General features: G+C 42.0%; 1 protein-coding gene across 3 annotated transcripts in view; it reads right to left on the minus strand.

Annotated features, from left to right (window-relative positions):
* ECRG4 (ECRG4 augurin precursor) overlaps positions 1–20,744 on the minus strand; it is a 32,795-nt gene that overhangs the window by 10,240 nt on the left and 1,811 nt on the right. For 2 of the 3 annotated variants that reach the window (XM_074944986.1, XM_074944995.1), the window contains exon 2: positions 280–404. In XM_074944986.1, the coding sequence (XP_074801087.1) occupies positions 280–355 (76 nt within the window). In that variant the 5' untranslated portion in view covers positions 356–404. Of the gene's footprint in view, positions 1–279; positions 405–20,541; positions 20,708–20,744 lie in introns of those variants that run through there. The other variant, XM_074944980.1, reaches the window with a different exon arrangement.

A 20,744-nucleotide genomic window follows, 5' to 3' on the forward strand; every position in this document is an offset into this window, starting at 1 on the left:
CAGGATTCAGGGCAGGCCCCTGTGTGTGACACTGCAATACACAAAGGGAATCCTTTAGCCCCAGAGAGAGGCTTTAATTACAGGAAAATTCAAAGGAGTGGGGTTACTGGGTCTCCCTCTAGCTCCCTTCCCCACTGAGCAGCCGTTCTCTGGGCATGGGCACGCATTGCTGAGTGTCTGGGGATCTTCCCAACATCCCCACTCACCTCCCTCTCCCCTTGGTTCCCGCCTGCATGGCACTGCGTGTTGCTCGCTGCACCAGGTGCGCAGCGTACTCACCGGGAGCCAGGCAGACGAGCAGGAGCAGTGCTAGGGCAGCCAGGGGCAGCACCCTCCGGCAGGCCGACAGCACCATGTTGGCAGGTGGCAGCTGGAGAGGGGTGGACGCAGTGCAGCTCTTCCACCTGCAGGGAATGGACAAGAGGGGGGGCTCAGGAGACAGCACGACATGGACAGGGCTGGCCTGGACCCCAGGCCATATGCCCCTGCAGCAGTTCAGTCAGTGCCTCTCCCCAACACAGTGCCCCCGGGTCACCAGTCAGCTGGGATACGCGCAGCACAGCACCCCTGAGGCAATGGCCCTGCTCCAAGCATCCCCTCACCCTGCCAGGGGCCATGGCCCTGACTCCTCACACCACACCTGGGGAAATGTGCCTCCCCTGCCCCCAGGGGCAATGGCCCCAACTGCTTACCCTGCCCCTGAGGCATAGACTCTGTGCCCCATACCCATCACACTGCACTCCCCCCTCCCCACATCATGCTGGATGGCACTGGCCCTTCACCCCCCCACCCAGCCGCAATGGCCCTGTACCCCACCTGTCCTCACACACCGCAGAGGGGTGATGGCCCTGCACCCCAAACATCTCACACCATGTAGAGGGCAATGGCCCTGAGCCACCTGACTCCCCTTCTCCCTCCCCACCACCACACAGGGCAGAGGGGCAATGGCCCTGCACCCCACAGAAACAGCCATATCGCTTCACCCCACACATTGCACCCAGGGGCCAAAGAAGCTTTGGAGTCATACAGAGCCCTGCAGGGGACAGTCCCCTACACATTGTGTACGGGCAGCGGCAATGAGCACCTCAAAACCAGCTGTGGCCTATCATAAGGATTAATAATTGCCATTGGTAATACACAAGAAAGAAATCCTTCCATGCTCAGGGGGCACATTGGCTAGGGAGCTAATCGTCTAGCTCGGCAGCTAATATTGTAGTTGTGCCCATGCTCTCACGGGCGTGTAAGAAAAAGCCAAAAATGATTTACGCACTTTAAAATCGGCTCATAACGCCCAGCGAAACCCAGTGAAGAGTCAACTGGGTGACATTCAGACCAAAACGAGCTCTCAGCCACGCTCGTAGCAGTTTCCATCGCTTCATGTGACTCAACAGACGTTCCAGGCTTCCGAGTGGCACACACAGAACGGTGACAATCCTGGAATCTAATGATAGCGCTGGGTTCTCTAGCTGTGGCATCTAAACACTGTGATTTAATTGTTTCTATAGACCTTTGAGAATTGCTATAGACATTTCTAGTTACGTGCAAATTAATTCAACGCAGCCTCCCACATAGCACTGGTAGATTTGTTTAAATAACCAGGCTTATAAAAAGGATGCATACCAGGTGTTAGGACACTTCAAAACAGGCTAAAAGATAGCGGACTTGAGCCATTGGTCCAGTCCACACAAGAGATCCACTTCCTGGACACTACAGTGCTAATAAACGATGGTCACATCAACACCACCCTATACCGGAAACCTACTGACCGCTATTCCTACCTACATGCCTCCAGCTTTCACCCTGACCACACCACACGATCCATCGTCTACAGCCAAGCTCTGCGATACAACCGCATTTGCTCCAACCCCTCAGACAGAGACAAACACCTACAAGACCTCTATCAAGCATTCTTACAACTACAATACCCACCTGCGGAAGTGAAGAAACAGATTGATAGAGCCAGAAGAGTTCCCAGAAGTCACTACTACAGGACAGGCCTAACAAAGAAAATAACAGAACGCCACTAGCCGTCACCTTCAGCCCCCAACTAAAACCCCTCCAACGCATTATTAAGGATCTACAACCTATCCTGAAGGATGACCCAACACTCTCACAAATCTTGGGAGAAAGGCCAGTCCTTGCCTACAGACAGCCCCCCAACCTGAAGCGAATACTCACCAACAACCACATACCACACAACAGAACCACTAACCCAGGAACCTATCCTTGCAACAAAGCCCGTTGCCAACTGTGCCCACATATCTATTCAGGGGACACCATCACAGGGCCTAACAACATCAGCCACACTATCAGAGGCTCGTTCACCTGCACATCCACCAATGTGATATATGCCATCATGTGCCAGCAATGCCCCTCTGCCATGTACATTGGTCAAACTGGACAGTCTCTACGTAAAAGAATAAATGGACACAAATCAGATGTTAAGAATTATAACATTCATAAACCAGTCGGAGAACACTTCAATCTCTCTGGTCACGCAATCACAGACATGAGGGTCGCTATCTTAAAGCAAAAAGACTTCAAATCCAGACTCCAGCGAGAAACTGCTGAATTGGAATTCATTTGCAAATTGGATACTATTAATTTGGGCTTGAATAGAGACTGGGAGTGGCTAAGTCATTATGCAAGGTAGCCTATCTCCCCTTGTTTTTTTCCTACAAAACCCCCCCCCAAGACGTTCTGGTTAAACTTGGATTATTGCTGTGCACATTGTAAGATGAGCTATTGCCAGCAGGAGAGTGAGTTTGTGTGTGTGGTTTTTGGAGGGGGGGGTGTGTGGGAAGGGGGGGGGTGAGAAAACCTGGATTAGTGCTGGAAATGACCCACCTTGATTATCATGCGCATTATAAAGAGAGGTTTCAAAGAGGGATGGGCTATTACCAGCAGGAGAGTGAGTTTGTATGTGTGTCTGTGGGGAGGGGGGGGGAAGGGTGAGAAAACCTGGATTTGTGCTGGAAATGGCCCTCCTTGATGATCACTTTAGATAAGCTGTTACCAGCAGGAGAGTGGGGTGGGAGGAAGTTTTGTTTCATGGTCTCTGTGTGTATATAATGTCTTCTGCAGTTTCCACGATATGCTATGCATCCGATGAAGTCAGCTGTAGCTCACGAAAGCTCATGCTCAAATAAACTGGTTAGTCTCTAAGGTGCCACAAGTACTCCTTTTCTTTTTTCTTTTTACGAATACAGACTAACACGGCTGTTACTCTGAAACCTGTATGAATAAAGTTACTCAATGAGGAGTCCCATTGAAAACTATTTCCTTCGATTACAAACTCCTCAGAACAGGGACTTTGTCACCCTATATATATGCAAAAAGAACAGGAGTACTTGGGGCACCTTAGAGAGTAACAAATGTATTAGAGCATAAGCTTTTGTGGGCTACAGCTCACTTCATCGGATGCATAGAATGGAACAAATAGTAAGACGATATATATATATATATACCTACAGAGAAGGTGGAAGTTGCCATACAAACTGTGAGAGGCTAATTAGTTAAGATGAGCTATTATCAGCAGGAGAAAAAAACTTTTGTAGTGATAATCAAGATGGCCCATTTAGACAGCTGACAAGAAGATATGAGGATACTTAACTTAGGGAAATAGATTCAATAGACTCACACCTTCTTGTCAGCTGTCTAAATAGGCCATCTTGATTATCACTACAAATCCTGCTCTTTTTGTGGATACAGAGTAACATGGCTACTACTCTGAAACCTGCCATTATATATATATATATATATATATATATATATATATATATATATATGCAAAGTGTCATGCACTCCATTCGTATTACGTAGTAATAATGCATTTAAATTTGAAATCTTAATTCCAAAAGCAGAGGGATGTAAGCAATTTGAAATGTGTACTACTATTACCTGCTGATCCAAATCACACCAGGTATTTCTTTACAATCATTATAATGTAAAACAGGCATGTCAGTCTGCACAATAATGCCAGAACACTAACTTTATGGAAAAATGGCTAGATAAGGATGTCTGGAAGAAAATACTCAAGTCTGAGTAGGAAATTCCAATGTATAATATACAGAATCAAAAACAAGGTGAAGAAATATTGTTATAATCCAGTGATACATTCAATTTATATTAGAATCATATCTGAAATCAAACAAAAATGAATTTAGCTATGTTAATATCAGAAGAAATATTTGGTTCATCAGTATGCTGTGCACTACCCTTTTTTAAAGTGAGTTCATAACCAGAGATTTTCTCAGTATAACAGCATTTAATATGCATTTGCTTGTCAAGTTTTCAAGGCTCTGATCAAAACCTACTTAATTATTCAATAAGGGAATTCTTTCTGTATGCAACAGTCTCTCTTCTGTACTGTACTTAGCAGCTGTTATGTGTTAGTTTGCTCCTTTGTGATTTTGTATCATCTTTTCCATTTACAAGCAGTCAACGCTGGATGTACAATTGTGGCTTCAGTAGGGCATATTTTCTGGACACATTGTAGCATGGTTTTTTTTTATTTTCACAAATATAACTCACTATTGTGTGTCAGCAATTCATACAGAATTAGCAATCTTGTTATATGAGATATAATAAAAAATAGACCCTGGTATACTCTTTCTGTCATTTTTTTACAGGTAAAGCCAGATCCTCCTTTGGTTTAAAATCAGATGCAACCAAACGGTTTTACACCAGCTGATCTATGGCTTTATTATTTTAAAGGGAAATTGTGGAAAAGACAAAAGTTGCCATACCGTAAAACTGTTACAGTTTGGCATGGAATGCCCTCTGGAGCCTAAGTAATTGACTTGATGCCGCTTGATTACTGAAGAAAAAAAAATTATATTAGTCGATGGACCAAACTAATTCCTGGGGTAACGCCATTGATTTCAATAGACTACCGGGAATTAATTTCTCCAGTTATGGACCTGACCCAAAGCTCACTGAAATCACTGGATTTTGGATCAGGGCCTGTGTTTATCTAAATCCACCCTCTGTGCAGGTCCTGGTGACATAGCACCTGTAGCTGGTGAAAGCTTGAGAATGGTATTGGGTCTGAGCTAAAGTCTATTGAAGCCAATGCACAGATTGTCCCAATGGAAAGTCTTTCAATTGACTTCACTGGTGTTTGGATGAGACCCATTGCTCACAGAGCCGTGTTGGAAGGCAACGAATAGCTCAGGCTATGACTCTGTCATGGAGGTCACAGAGTCCGTGATTTTACAAGACCTCCGTGACGGCTTGAAAATTCCAATAAGTCAGTCCTGGGCGGTGGGGCTCAGGCTTCAGTGTCTACACTGAAGGGCTCCAGCAGCACAGCTTCAGGGGCTCCGGCTCTGGCTTCAGCCCCGTCCAGTGGGGCTCTGGCTTCACTAAATCCAGGAGATATTTTTTATTGCCCGCATCCTAGTCCATGACTTTTAATAAAAATATCTGTGCCAAAATCGTAGCCTTACTAATAGATAATAACGTTGCCTGTCCATTCCCCGCCACACTCTGAAATGGCATGTGAACCACGGTATACTGTACAAGCTATAGACCAAACACTGTAGTACTTCAATATGGTGTTTCAATCTCCGTTTTAAATGTTCTTTTTTATATTTTAAGTTTGCATTGTTATTCTAGCTGTTGACCAATAAAGCTTGTACAAGCACTTGTATTATGCAAAGTCCTGTCTTAAGACCTGAAAGGGTTTCTAGGGACAGGGAGTGCAACTCTGCTACCCCTGTATTAGAAATTTCCCTTAAACAACTGAATTTCATTGGTCTCCATGTTTCACTGTATTTTGAGGGTTTATACGCACATCCCAGTGTCACACGTGCCAGCACTCATAGTGCATATCAGCAAATACCCATACTTAGAATCAGTGGGTTCATTCACCAATTTAATGTCCACATGTCTTTTCTTAAACCCATTCAATTTTAATTCAAATGAATAATTGCAGGGTACGGCTAAGAATATACAGACAAATGATGCATATAGATATGCAGAAAGTACATGAAGTTATGAAGACAAATTATGTAAGAATGGAAGTAACTCAAATATTAACAGTCATTGTTATATTGATAAAGGGAAGTCAGGGCATTATTTGGTTCAATAAAAAATTTGTAAACAAGCAGCAGGCAGACAGGCACACAAAGAGCTTGGTATGATGTTTGGTGTTGCTATGCCATATTTCCCTGCAAAGCCAGGGGAATACAAGTACAAATGGTTCACCTGTGTACTAAATATATTACAGTAGTTCAAGAAGCGGTATGGATCAAATGCTATCTTGTTTAACTCAGATAATATACTGACTCAAGTTCAAGGTTATTGTGCAAAATCATTGCTCTTCAGATGGAAAAAATGACTGCCACTAGAATAGGATGCTCAGGGTTAGATTGAGCGCAATATTTTGCCCCAGGAGGTCACCTTTTCAGGGGACAGACATTTTTAATATAAACCTAAAAAAGTAATTGAAAACATATTGCTGCATGCTCTTTCAAAAACAATGGTGAAAGGAGATGAGCAATATCCTTCTCTTAGCAATTGTTTACTCTCTTCTTTCCACGCCAATCTGGTTTTTTAAGGGTCTGACATATTGTCACCCGCCCTGTCGTGTGTCAATTGCAGCAGGAGGTAATTTTTCGGCCAAGCTGATACCCACTGCATCATCAGGACTCTACTGTGTGCTAGCATTTGTGTAAATATTCAAACGAGTACCCCTCTTTATTGACACCTCCATGGCAAAGATATCCCGCAGTGTTCTCGTTTCTAGTTCACACAACATTTGAAAGCAGGCACGGTGAATACTATTTGATACTGCAGTGTTTCCCAGCATTCTCTTTGTTAGCAGCAACAGCAATGGCCACTGGCAGAGACGACGCTGGTGTATATCTTAGCCTAGAGGCAGTGGCTTTCATGTGCCTACATATAATACTATGGTGAGTGGTACTGGAGGAATACTGAGACAGCCAGTCAGAAGCCAGGTTTCTACTGTAGCTCACAGATACAAGGAGTTGCTGAGAGTCTCTTGGATTTCTGGTTTGGCCAATAGCTAGTTGGTTAATGGTTTTTTTTTAACTGATATCTCCTGACAAGCTAACAGAACAGTAACTAAACTGTTATGCTGATGGCTGCCATGAGGTGAGTCTCTGATCCAAAGAAAATTGCAGACCTAGTTCAAGTCAACTGATGTGCAAGCTCTCTTTCAGCCACAATGGAAAGTGCAGTTCAGCCCTTTTCTGCAGTAGAGAAAGCTTGGAGGGACTTTCCAAGGCAAATGGCAGATCAGAGCTGGAACATTTGAGCTGAGGGGTTTCCCTGATTGCAAACACAGGAGCTGCATTTGATGCAGCCTGTGGGTTAAAGCCAGGAAAAATCCACCAGAAAGTCCCGAGAAGCAGTTGTGCCTGTGAGGGGGCAGAGACAGCGAGTATTGAGGGGGCAGATCTGGGGATTCCCGAGCAAGGAAACTGTCTGCTGCTGCTTTGTAAATAAACAAGATTACACCAAGAAGATACATGACTTGGATCATTAATTTCTCATCCTAGTGGAAACAACTCTGTAAGGCACCAAATATTTGCTATCTCCTTGGGCCAAAGGGGCAGTGCTATTTTAGCTGCATAACATACATGAGAAACACTTCACCAACCACCTAAAATTATTACCTATGTTCTGACTTCAGTGGACATGCCTGTTTAGGTGAATGGGACTAAATATCTGAATATCTGTCCCTAGCAGCCTTGTGAAGGTGTTTAGGCACCTAAAGATACAAAGAAGCACCTAGGGGGATCTTCCAAAGTACCTGGGTGCCCAAAGACAGTTAGAAGCAGGGGCATTTTTGAAAATCCCACTAGGTGTCTCTATATCTTTAGGTTTCAGAGTAGCAGCCGTGTTAATCTGTATCCGCAAAAAGAAAAGGAGTACTTGTGGCACCTTAGAGACCAACACATTTATTTGAGCATAAGCATTCGTGAGCTATAGCTACAGCTCACGAAAGCTTATGTTCAAATAAATTTGTTAGTCCCTAAGGTGCCACAAGTCCTCCTTTTCTATATCTTTCGGCACCTACATACCTTTACAGATCTGGCCCTTAGTCTAAATGCACAGTTGGGGTGTGTTTGTGTGTATATATATATACACACACACACACACATACATACACACACACACACACTTTCAGCAGTCTGTTTGTAATTTTATATATAATAGGTACAAAAAGAATGCTGAATGCTACAGGAATGCAGCTGCCTTTGGGGAGGAACACTACAGCTATTAAACAGAGAATTATATATGTTACATGCAGCTAAAATTGCAGAGATAATTTCAGTATTGCCAACCCCAAAGCACTCAAAAATCATAAGTCAGAACCTAAAAAATCATAATATTTGGCATAATAATGAGATTTTTTTAAAAATTTGGATTATTTTATTTGCCTTCTTGTTTTGGAGCCTTTAGAAGTCACAATTTCATGCTTTTCTCCACAACTATGAGGGCTGGAAACTTACATTTTTTTAAAAAAAAGGTAAGCTGAGAGTCTCATACAATCACATGACTCCAGAAGCTGGGGGTTTAAGAAAAGCACCAAATATCATAAGATTTAAGATAAAAATCACAATATTTGGCAACAATAATTTAGTAGACAAATTGGAATTTGGCCAGAATTCCAGGGGATAACAGTTTTCTTCTTGTAAAAAACCACCAGGGGATTTTTAATGACCTCATTTGATCAGGAACTTGGCAGCACAGCCAAGTGCCCTAATACCATGCAATCATTATTTTCTGCTAATAAAGATTTTTATATAACATCCCAACTATATTGCCCCCGGAGCTAGTCTTAGGTTAAATGCCCTTGGCATTCCAAATTGCTTTCTGCAGTTAGTTCCAAGCAACTACAGGAGTCATGTTTTTCTCCCAAACAAAAGCAGCAAGAACATTTCAGTGATCAGTCAACTACTTCCAAAACATCTTGACTTTTATTCTATTTGCCTCTCTGCTGCTACAGATATTTTCCTTATACAAATGGGATCAAAACAAATCCCAGCTCCAAACACCTCAGCCTTGGGGAAAGTCTATTTCTGTATAAACTGTGCATCGCAGCCTTGTCGCTTATCACTAACCATGGGGTTTGTTGACATTATTCCACAGTTCAGTTCACAACAGGCAGGATCGACAGCATTTCTTCTGCCCATTTGGTAGTATATTATTTTTCTGTCCATAGTCATCACTCAACACTGGGGGCTGTCAACTTTCTAAGCAATTTTCTTAGTGATTATACAGTGATTAGGGTGGCTTTCTCTGCTTTGCCACTGCTAATGATTTTTGAAACTTCTTTTGTCTGAGCTTGTCAGCTACACACTGATGCTTATTCACTTATTTGTCCTCCTACGTTTGTTCTGGTAACTCCTGGTACTGTGTTGTCCTACTTATGAAAGGAACTGTCTTGCCATCATATTAAGCACAGTGGAAAGCATATTAGTGCAGCAACATTATCTGGCCACAACTGCTTCCTTTCATTAGCTAACACACCATAAGAGGACACAAATACATTCAACCTCTGAGCATTGCTCCTCCTCCTCTACATCAAGTGTATTTTAACATAAACCTTGAGCAAATATAGCAGGTTCATGAGTCAGATTTAACAGGGGAGGAGATGGGGTTGAGGAGAATGCAGCAGCTTTTGAATATGCCTTTTCACTCATTCATTGCTCTCTCTTAGGCATGTTCTATTCAGGCTGCTTCCACACAATTTTCTAACGACAGGTTTCAGAGTAGCAACCATGTTAGTCTGTATCCGCAAAAAGAACAGGAGTACTTGTGGCACCTCAGAGACTAAGAAATTTATTTGAGCACAAGCTTTCGTGGGCTAAAGCCCACTTCATCGGATGCATGCAGTGGAAAATACAGTGGGGAGATTTATATACACAAAGAACATGAAACAATGGGTGTTACCATACATACTGTAAGGAGAGTGATCGGGTAAGGTGAGCTATTATCAGCAGGAGAGGAAAAAAAAACCCTCTTGTAGTGGTAATCAAGATGAGCCATTTCCAGCAGTTGACAAGAATGTGTGAGGAACAGTGTGTGTGTGGGGGGGAATAAACATGGGGAAATAGTTTTACTTTGTGTAATGACCCATCCACTCCCAGTCTTTATTCAAGCCTAATTTAATGGTGTCCAGTTTGCAAATTAATTCCAGTTCAGCAGTCTCTCGTTGGAATCTGTTTCTCAAGTTTTTTTGTTGAAGAATTGCGACTTTTAGGTCTGTTATCGAGTGACCAGAGAGATTGAAGTGTTCACCGACTGGTTTTTGAATGTTATAATTCTTGACATCTGATTTGTGTCCATTTATTCTTTTACGTAGCGACTGTCCAGTTTGACCAATGTACATGGCAGATGGGCATTGCTGGCACATGATGGCATATATCACATTGGTAGATGTACAGGTGAACGAGCCTCTGATAGTGTGGCTGATGTGATTAGGCCCTATGAGAACACTTCAATCTCTCTGTTCACTCTGTTCACCTTACCTGATCACTCTCCTTACAGTGTTAGTTAGTGTTAGTCTCTAAGGTGCCACAAGTACTCCTTTACAATTTTCTAAGTCCTCCTTTCTGAGCTATTTTTGTCTCCCACTTCAACACTTCCCACCCTTTATATCTATTTTACACAGACCACACACCCCTCCCCCACATTAAAAGAACATCATTAAGGTTCCAAAGTCTAGCCCTCAAAAGTTAGGAAATGCCAGAATTAATTTGACCCTCCCCTGTATATGCATTATGATACAGTCTTTCATTACATGAGCAGGTACTATTCTTCCCCCAGGACCTCCGCCTCATTCAGTGCATAGGGTGGATGGTGCACAATAATGAGCAGCTATTTAATGTTTTGTTTTCTCCTGGTTCAGTGTGTGGCTCCATGGTTTATTTATAGTTCAGACCTCACTTTGAAGATGTAATTATTAACTTCTTCCTGGGCTTTTCTACATGGGTCATTACAATTGTATCTGAGTGCTTCATAAACAGTTATTTTATCCGTACAACACTCCTGGGGTTTGAGGGGTGATACCGGTCCCATTTTATAGATGGGACACTGAAGCACAGCAAGATTAAGGTCAAAAGTATGCGCTAATTTTGGGTGAATAATTTAAGATGCCTAGACCTGATTTTTCAGAGTCCTTTCAGTGTGTAACACTTTATATGTTCACAGCACATTTCTCACTGACTGCCATTGGGAGTGCTCCGCACATGGACAAATTGGACTCCAAGGTCTCAGGTCAGGTACCAAGAAATTGAGGAACACAAAATTAGGAACACCTGTGAAATGTCTGGCTTGAATGACTTGCCCAGCAATTCCATAAAAGTTCTGTGGTACAGAAGTGCCCAGTCCCATCACAGCCTGCAGCAGCCCAGAGCTGCAATTGTAGGGAAAGTCTGCTCAGCCCTGGACGGAAGCATGCTCAGTGTGGATGGATTCTTTGAAGATTTTACCTACAAAGCTCTATCAAGTTTCTACTGCAAGTTTCTAGTGCAAACTGTGATTTTTCAAAGGATTATAACTTGGCTAAATTTAGGCAAATTTTCACAGGGATGGCTAAAGACACACCCCTGAGATGAAGACCGCCCACCCCATCAGCAATATTTCCAGTCCCTGTTCCAGAGTATGGGAGCACTACAGCTGACCAAGAAAATGTTGCCAGAATTTTTAACATGGGCCAAATAACATATTTTCCCCAAGACTCATTCTCAGAAATGGCTGAATTGTTTTGGCTGAAATTTCCCATCAAATTCAGCCTGAGACATATACCCAGCATGGAAAATTTCAGCCTAAAGGGTTAAAGTTTGGCAAAATTGTAAGTAACTGAAAACAGGAGTTTATAGAGGGCAGGGCTGGACAACCTAAATAATACATGATGCTACCAGCCCCAGCTCCTGTGCTAAGATTCTGACTGTAAAAACATAACACGTGTCTTTCTGACATTATCCCATCTGACCTTGTACTTCTCTTGAATTGCTTCGATGCCATATTTATTGGTCCTGTTTTAAATCGATAAATTCTAGTCTCGTAACTGCCCTCCCTAAATCTCTCTGTTAGAAGTCTGTGCCTTTCTTGCTTTGATGTTAGACTGTAGTCTATGTTTCTGATTTACAGTATATTTTGTTTCCAGAAGACTGCACTTTTTGTAGTTTTTCCTCTTTACTGGTGCCATGTAAAAGATCATGACATCTTTAAATCTTGCGGCATGAAATCCCACTGCACCAGGTTATGCTTAGATCCCAGCAAGTTCAATGTAGTGTTTACTAACCTGGCTGTACAGTACTGTATAGCTGCATAGTATGGAACCGTGAAAGTTGGAACCTGCCTTGTTAATTCTGGCATACATTTTTGTGAATACATCACTTAAAACATAAAAGAGTAGTACCATGGATTGCCACGTGTTCCCAAAGTTAAATCCCAGTGGGACAATGACATATTTCTATAAAACCTGCAAAATATTACACTACAGAAATGTAACACAAACAAACACAGGTTCAGCTGTCAGCTCTTCGCTGCTATTTGACAAGATTCTCTGGGGAATTGCGGGGTGGGGACCGTAACCAGTAGGTGAAGCTGATCAAAACTCAGAACTTTCAGTTTGTGGGAAATGTTGACGTGTTGAAGCTTCTTTTCATTCTGATCTGGGATCAAAACAAAATATTTTTGAAATTTTCCACAAACCAAAATATCTGAAAAATGTTGGGGGGGGGGAAACGGAAGGAGGGATTTCAAATTTTTGTTTTAGTTTTCAGAAATTTCATTCCAAAATATCTAGGAGCATAAAAATTGTGTGAAGGTGTCAAAATGCTTCATTACCACCCACCCACCCACTCACCCACCCATACAAGACACTCTGATCTAGAAAACATCTGTAATTAGAAGCTGCCCTTAATGATTTTAAAAATAAAACAAAAAAAGACTATTTCAATTATTCTACTAGGTCATCTTGTGACACAGCAGTAGTAGCAGCGCATGCTATGCATCTCCACGTCATAAAATGTAACAAAAATTAAATCCGAAACAAGATATCAAAATGCCAAAACAAAATTTCAAAATAGCCTCAACAAAAATGTTCCAAAATGAAAAGTTTTCATTTCAGTTTTTCCCCATGTGATTCACTGTAGAAATTGCCATGGTATTCTAAAATGTTTTGATGAAAATGGCATTTTCTGTTGGGGGAAAAAAGGGTTCCACTAAAGTTTTCCAGCCAGCTCTATTCCCTGATTCTGTAGGCTGGCCCAGTGCTGACATACTTGCATGAGTACGCCGGTCTCCTCCAGAAAGGGAATTCTCTGCGGGGCATTTGCAGGCTGGTTTTGAACTGTGTACAGAAACGGACCCATTATATTTTTTCTTGTTTACTGAATAATCTAAAAGCACCAGCAACATATTGTTTTTTCAAAATGCCCAGATTAAATGTTAGTCATGCTTCACACTCGCAGTAAAACTCTCCTTTATAATAATCATTTTTTTTTACTCATACCCATTTTTAGTTTTTGCTACTAGTCACGACAAATAAAGAGGACCCTGCAGTTGTACAACTGAAGGAAAGACCATGAAAAGGGAATCTTCAAGCTGAAAATCATCGTTCTCCCATTTAGTTTTTCAATTAAATAATTTGTCTGGATGTGTTTTATCTGCGAAGCGCTAGTTTGAAATGTAGTTAGCCAGATCATAGGGTCCTAATTCTGCATGGTGCTGATCACCTCTTGATAGATCTGAGTTCCTGCAGCTCCCACTAAAGTCAATAGGATGTGTAGGAGGCTGCATGATCTAGTCGCTAGAGCACTGAACTAGGACTCAAGAGACCTGCATTCTGTTCCTGGCTCTGCCACTGGCCAGCTGTAACCTTCAGTAAGTCATTTCACCTCTGTTTCCTCTCCTACATTTTGTTTGTCTTGTCTACTTACACTGGTAGCTCTTTGGGGCATAGACTATCTTTCACTTTATGGGTGTCATTTGGGACCCTTAGGTTCTAGTCTTTCCTGGGTATCTGGCTGGGAATCTTGCCCATATGCTCAGGGTTCAGCTGATCGCCATATTTGGGGTCGGGAAGGAATTTTCCTCCAGGGCAGATTGGAAGAGGCCCTGGAGGTTTTTCGCCTTCCTCTGTAGCATGGGGCACAGGTCACTTGCTGGAGGATTCTCTGCTCCTTGAAGTCTTTAAACCATGATTTGAGGACTTCAATAGCTCAGACATAGGTGAGAGGTTTATCGCAGGAGTGGGTGGGTGAGATTCTGTGGCCTGCGGTGTGCAGGAGGTCTGACTAGATGATCATAATGGTCCCTTCTGACCTTAGTATCTATGAGTCTATGAAAGGCTAGAAGGCTAAAGTTCTCTGGTCTCATGCAGATGCAGGATGGATAGCGGCAGCACAAGCGTCCTCGTCCCATTCTGCCAATGTGACTCAAGCCTCCCGAGAGGTGCCACCTTTACGGGGTGAGAGTATAGGGCAATCTCCATGGGGGTCTTGCACTAGTTGGCCTCTGGGACATGCGGGGTGGCAGGGTCTCAGAGCTTGGGCTCCAACCTAAGCCCAGAAGTCTACACAGCCCCACAGCCCAAGCCCGAGTTGGCTGGCACAGGCCAGCCATGGGTTTCTCTTTGCTATGTAGACATAAACTCCATTCAGTTCCCAGAGGGTATCAACTCATTTTATATAAGCATTCAAACATCATAATAATTTATCGTTACTACCCACTTGGGCTGAATTTAAACTAACAGATGAAGGGATCCAAAGTCTATTACCATAACTCCCTGTTTTCTTTTTTGTTTTGGTTATGCAAACTAGTGCTCATTTCTTCATCTTCCAGGCCTGGTGATCTTGATTTGCATAACATTTAATTTTCCTGCTATATCATATCTTCTTATTGCACTCCTTCCATTAGAGATCAGTGTCCTCAGTTCTTGTTATATTCCAACAATACCTATCGCCCCTATAACCTCCCCAAATAAAAATCCTGTCATTCTGCTAGTCTGTGTTGTCACAAGAGTCCATCATGAAAGACACTGCCACATAATACATTACTGCTAAAGATGCAATAGCTTTAAGTCTAATATGCAAGAGTTGTGTCTTACTGAGGGTTGGGGTAATTGTTTGGAAAATGATACCTTGGTTGCATTGATCTCTTTGTTTTCCATTTGTGTCCTGACTATTGTTCAGCTATATGGAAGCCAGTGAACACATAGATAAGCTCTGTGGGGAGTTACTGTAACTTATAAAAATAGCATGAGCGTGGTAATAATTGCGTGATAGAACAGGAGCGGCCCCCAAAGTGACATAAGATTATTTTTGTTCAAGTAATAAGAGGGTTTGGAACCTATTCTCAAAGATGATCACTTAAAAAAAAAATCTTTTCTTGCTGATTACCACAGATTTTCATGTCAAGGCTGTGACAGCGTGACATGTAATATAACTCGCAGTTGGGAATCACTTGTAGATTGGCGACAAGAAGATAGAATGTTTGAAGCCTATTTTTTGTGAAAGGAAAATTGTGGGAGCACAAAGCACTCATTCTCTTCGAAGCACACCAAGGTTGAGTGGGATTGCAATTCCCATAGGGCTACCCTGAGCTCTGTTGGTGGGGTTTACATGGTTGTGGTGAAATACTAGCTCCCCTGAAGTCTATAGGAGTTTTGCCATTGATTTCAATAGAGTCAGGATTTCACGCGGAAATCATTTTATACTGAAATGCGTGCAATCAGTTTGTCCTTTCAAAATAGACGTTTATTAAAACAACCCAGCAAATTATATTATCAAACTATTATAACAACAGTCTAGTGGAGCTTTTTCATAGTAACATTCTTGTCTGAGTCTTAATTTATTTTTTGCCTACTGTAAACTTGACTGAGGAGCTTAAAGAATCCTACAGAGAATGAAGAGAGAGAAAAGAAACAAACAGCTATTTTACCAAAAGAGGGTGTTTGAGTTGTAGGCCAGTGGTTCTCAGCCAGGAGTCCGGAGCCCCCTGGGGAGCTGTGAGCAGGTTTCAGTGGGTCCACCAAGCGGGACCAGCGTTAGGACTCGCTGAGGCCTAAGGCAGACAGTCTAAGCCCTGCCACGCAGGGCTGAAGCCCAGGGCCCTGAGCCCTGCCACCCAGGGCTGAAGCAGAAGCCTGAGCAACTCAGCTTCACGTGGTGCCCTGTAGCGTGGGGCCCCGGGCAACTGCCCAGCTTGCCACTCCACTTGCTATTCCTTAACAGCAGCTCTGGCTTTTATATGCAGAACAACAGTTGGTGTGGCATAAGTGGGCCACGGAGTTTTTATAGCAAGTTTGGGGGCGGGGGGCGGGCTCAGAAAGAAAAAGGTTGAGAACCCCTAATGTAGTAAAGAAATTGCAGAGAGAAATTTCTGAAAAATCAATATTTTAACAATAGTTTTAAAAAAAAACCATATCATAAACAATGCTCAACCACTGCATTTGTGTAAATTGCCATAATAATTTCAGTTCTAATCCAGATGAAAATATGTCTGGGCTTTGGAGGTTCATAAACTGTGGAGGCAGGTTGACCACTTCAGGTGAAAGGAAAGGTTTGTTTCCCCTATAGTCCATTAAACTACTGTGGTTGTGGTTGCCAAGCCACCCATAAGCCTGTTTTCTCCATGTTTGCAATAGCCTCCACTAGCCACTGCAAGTTGCTCCAGCCCCAGACTGGGATTAATTAACCTGCAGGATAACTGTCCTACTCTAGACTGGTCTTCTGGCTGGCGAAACCAGTAAAAAAGCACACTAATAGCTGATGGGATACTTACTTGGTTATTTGATTAGCTACTGGGAAGTTCTTTTTCCAGTCCTCTTCTCCTTTCATAGTGGGGTTCTTTCATCTCTCAGTAGAACAGGAAATGTTCACAAATTCACCCATGATAGATAGAACTAAAACTCAAATCTGTTTAGGTTAACACAATCATATAAAACTGTTCTATTATTCATAGAGCGGAGCAAATTCTTTGTAAACAAAATATTAGACAAACGTAGCTCTTCTTTTCCTTTACAAATGATCTGTGAATAGTTTAAGTAATTTAGAGTAATGAATTCCCAAATATTAGTAAACAGTTTATGCAAACATATTTTGCAGCTGGATGAATAGATTTGTGTTATTGACCACCTAAGTCGCATGGCATTGTTTCTGTTGGATAATTCCCAGTCCACTGAGTTTTCATGATGGCCACTGAGCACTTCTGGCATGAACACTCACATGAATGCAGATAAGCCTGAGCTTCCACAACACTGTCTCTTTCTGTGCACACTCTAATGAACAACATTTTGTCCATATGCATTTTTGCAGAAAGTAACTAGAAGAAATGGTAAATACCATTGGAGGGCATCTGCATTTTTATTGAAATGAATGTTCACAGATATTTTTTGCCATATTAAACCACCTCAGACTGTGAACAATTTAGCCATAAACAATTATATTGTGGCATTTTTATTATACTTAATTATTTGTATTGTAATAGTGTCCAGAGGCCCTAATTCCTAATACAAATTCAGACTCTATTTGCTAGGCGATGTACATACACATAGGAAGACCCCATCTCTGTTCTGAAGAGCTTACAGTCTCAGGGTATATGCGTTTGCAGCCTCAGAGCCTAATTTAAGATGAAATGCACGAAGTGAATGTGACAAGCATTAGGAGGGAAGGCAAGGGAGAAGGGCAACAGTAAAAACTTTGTGCATTTACACAGACTCACTATGTGCACAATGTGATTGTGCTGAATAACTTCAAAAATACTCTAATAGTTTATTTTTATACAAATAATCAGCTAAAACCAACTTCCCCTCAACCTAGACATCACTGATTAGCCAGTTTCTTGTAGAGGTCACAGCAGAAGTGGATCTTGAGGAGGAATCTGAAAGAGAAAAGGACACTGGCCTTTCCGATTGTTTCAAAGGTGGTCTTCTATACAGAAGAGATACTGTAGAAGAAAGCAGGAGCGGAGGATATACTGGCAGGTAAGGCTGGCATCATGCCAGAACAGAGAGGCTGGGGAGCAATGTGAGGACAAGAGTGGGTGAGCCAGGAGTAGAGTTGAGTAGCTCTTGAAGATGAGGACAAGATACAAACAAGTTACATTTTCCCTAAACCACGTACAGCTTTGCTGCAGTGGCACCTTTCACCTATTGACGTTGAGCGGTGCACAGAGCCTCACAGCAACTGTTACAGTACTAACTATGGAAACAGACATTTTAAAGAATAAAAGGCAGTATATTTTAGGTTGCTGCACTCCCACTGAGACCAAGTCTTGGATTCAGATATTGTGACTAATGAGTGTCATGGAGAGAATCATTAAGAAAGGGATAGATAATAAGACAGAAAATATCATGTTATCATTATATAAATCCATGGTATGCCCACAACTTGAATACTATACGCAGATGTGGTCATCCCATCTCAAAAAAGATATATTGGAATTGGAAAAGGTTCAGAAAAGGGCAACAAAAATTATTAGGTGTATGGATGGCTGCTGTATGAAGAGAGATTAATAAGACTGGGACTTTTCAGCTTGGAAAAGAGACAACGAAGGGGGATATGATAGAGGTCTATAAAAATCATGACTGGTGTGGAGAATGTAAATAAGGAAGTATTATTTACTCCTTCTCATAACACCAGAGCTAGGGGTCACCAAATGAAATGAATAGGCAGCAGGTTTAAAACAAACAAAAGGAAGTATTTTTTCCACACACTGCACAGTCAACCTGTGGAACTCCTTGCCAGAGGATGCTGTGAAGGCCAAGAGTATAACAGTCTTCAAAAAGAAATTCATGGAGCATAGGTCCATCAGTGGCTATTAGCCAGGATGGGCAGGGATGGTGTCCCTAGCCTCTGTTTGGCAGCAACTGGGAATGGGCGACAGGGGATGGATCACTTGATGATTACCTGTTCTGTTCATTCCCTTTGAGGCACCTGGCACTGGCCACTGTCGGAAGACAGGATACTGGGCTAGATGGACCTTTGATCTGACCCAGTATGGCTGTTCTTGTGTTCTTATGTTCTTAATCTGAGGTCCCTTTTTTAATTGCCAGGGGTTCATCCTTGCCAAAATCCATATTCCTGTGCTAACACACTATAGACTGTACTTTTTCAGTCGACAAGTTTCAATATCTTTCCTTAGCCAGTGCTTTCAAAGATTGCTGACAGACTTAAAATAATCAGTGTAGATACCTGTCCTTTGCATATCATCACTAGGAGATCAGTCAAGAAGGCTAGTGTAGCCTTTGTGCTGTCACACCCAGGCTGAAAGTTATGCTGAAGGGTATCAAGGAAATCTGAGGATGTCAAATAATAGAACAGTGGGGACAAGAAGTTTAACTAGTTTGAAGATGCAGTTTGAAAAATTTATGAATGGTATTATATGACATGGTTGCCTGCAATAGCAGGGAACTGATTTGATGACCTAGGAGGTCTCTTCCATTCCTGTGGTCCTAAATTACACCAAAATTGCTTTGCCACAGAATTTGCAAGATGGTAAGTTCAGGTGGATCTTGAACTCTTAAGAGGGGCCATGAAATAGGTGCACTAAAAATAATAAATATCAGATCAAAGTGCAGTTCCCTTCAGATAATTATTCTATATAACATTAGGTTTTGTCAGTCATAAGTCATGTCTAGCACAGTGTGAAAGTGCCCCTAGCATTCAGCCTCTATGCAAGAAATCTTCTTAGTATTTTTCAAGGAGAAATGTTTCCCCTTGTACCTCACACTGCTAGATTAGTCATTCCTTTGTTTTGGAAGAAAGAAGCAAATCCAAATCTTTTTGGATGGGTCTTTAAATATGTTTGCTAAAAATCTACTTTGCCCAGCAATGATAAGTGGCTGGGGAGAATTCTAATACAAAAGCGTTGCTGAACTGTTAAATGTTTGACTGAAAAGAACACACAGATAAAACTGTATGTTGAGCTGAGTAGAGACTTTTGAAAAATAACTGACCCACATACAAAGCTTTCCTGCCAACATTGTCTGGTGCTGCTTTCTCTGGTTTTGACTTTTGCTTTTAATTTGAATTTCAGACTAGAAGTCAGACGGGGCTAAAATACCAGACATTAAAGGAGGCTCCGTGAAATCAATCCTGCCACATTAGTGCATATCCAGTTACTATTGAGTGTAGCACAAAGATCTTCCATTTCGCCAAACAAATTAAAAGTTCAAATAGTCAAAAACTTACTTCGATATCAGTTGCTAAAACTGGCAAGACTATGTAAAATGAAAACAAAACATCCCTCTTTCTGTAGAAAGATAAACATTTGAAATCCATTAGTAAACTTAATACATTTCATGTCAAAAGTTCTCTGAAACCTCGGAAGTGTCTGTAGGAGAACCACTTCTTGACCTGTTACTGCAGTATCGCATTAAAGCTCATTGCTTCTTCATTTTCTACATGGATCTGCTAATGTCCTTCTCTCATGCCAAAGGGCAAATAATGTTTTCTCACCACACATCCCAAACTTAAGAAAAGAGCAAGAGGGAGGATTCTGCATTGTAAGGATTTCCCTAGCACTAAACACCAGATTTTCATAAGAGCTCACCTCACAACAAGGCAACCAAATAGAGGCTTGGTGTGACATTCCGGTCCCATTTAAGTTAATCTGCATTTTGCCATTGACATCCATGAAGCCAGGATTTCAGCTCGGATTTTCCAAACAGTCTGGTGCCTAGCAGCTCCCATGGACACCCTTATGATCAGATTATCCAAAGAGCTCAGTATCCAGTGTGCTCAGAGCCTTTGAAA

This window comes from Natator depressus, chromosome 1 (genome assembly GCF_965152275.1).
Source record: "Natator depressus isolate rNatDep1 chromosome 1, rNatDep2.hap1, whole genome shotgun sequence".
Taxonomy (NCBI): domain Eukaryota; kingdom Metazoa; phylum Chordata; order Testudines; family Cheloniidae; genus Natator; species Natator depressus.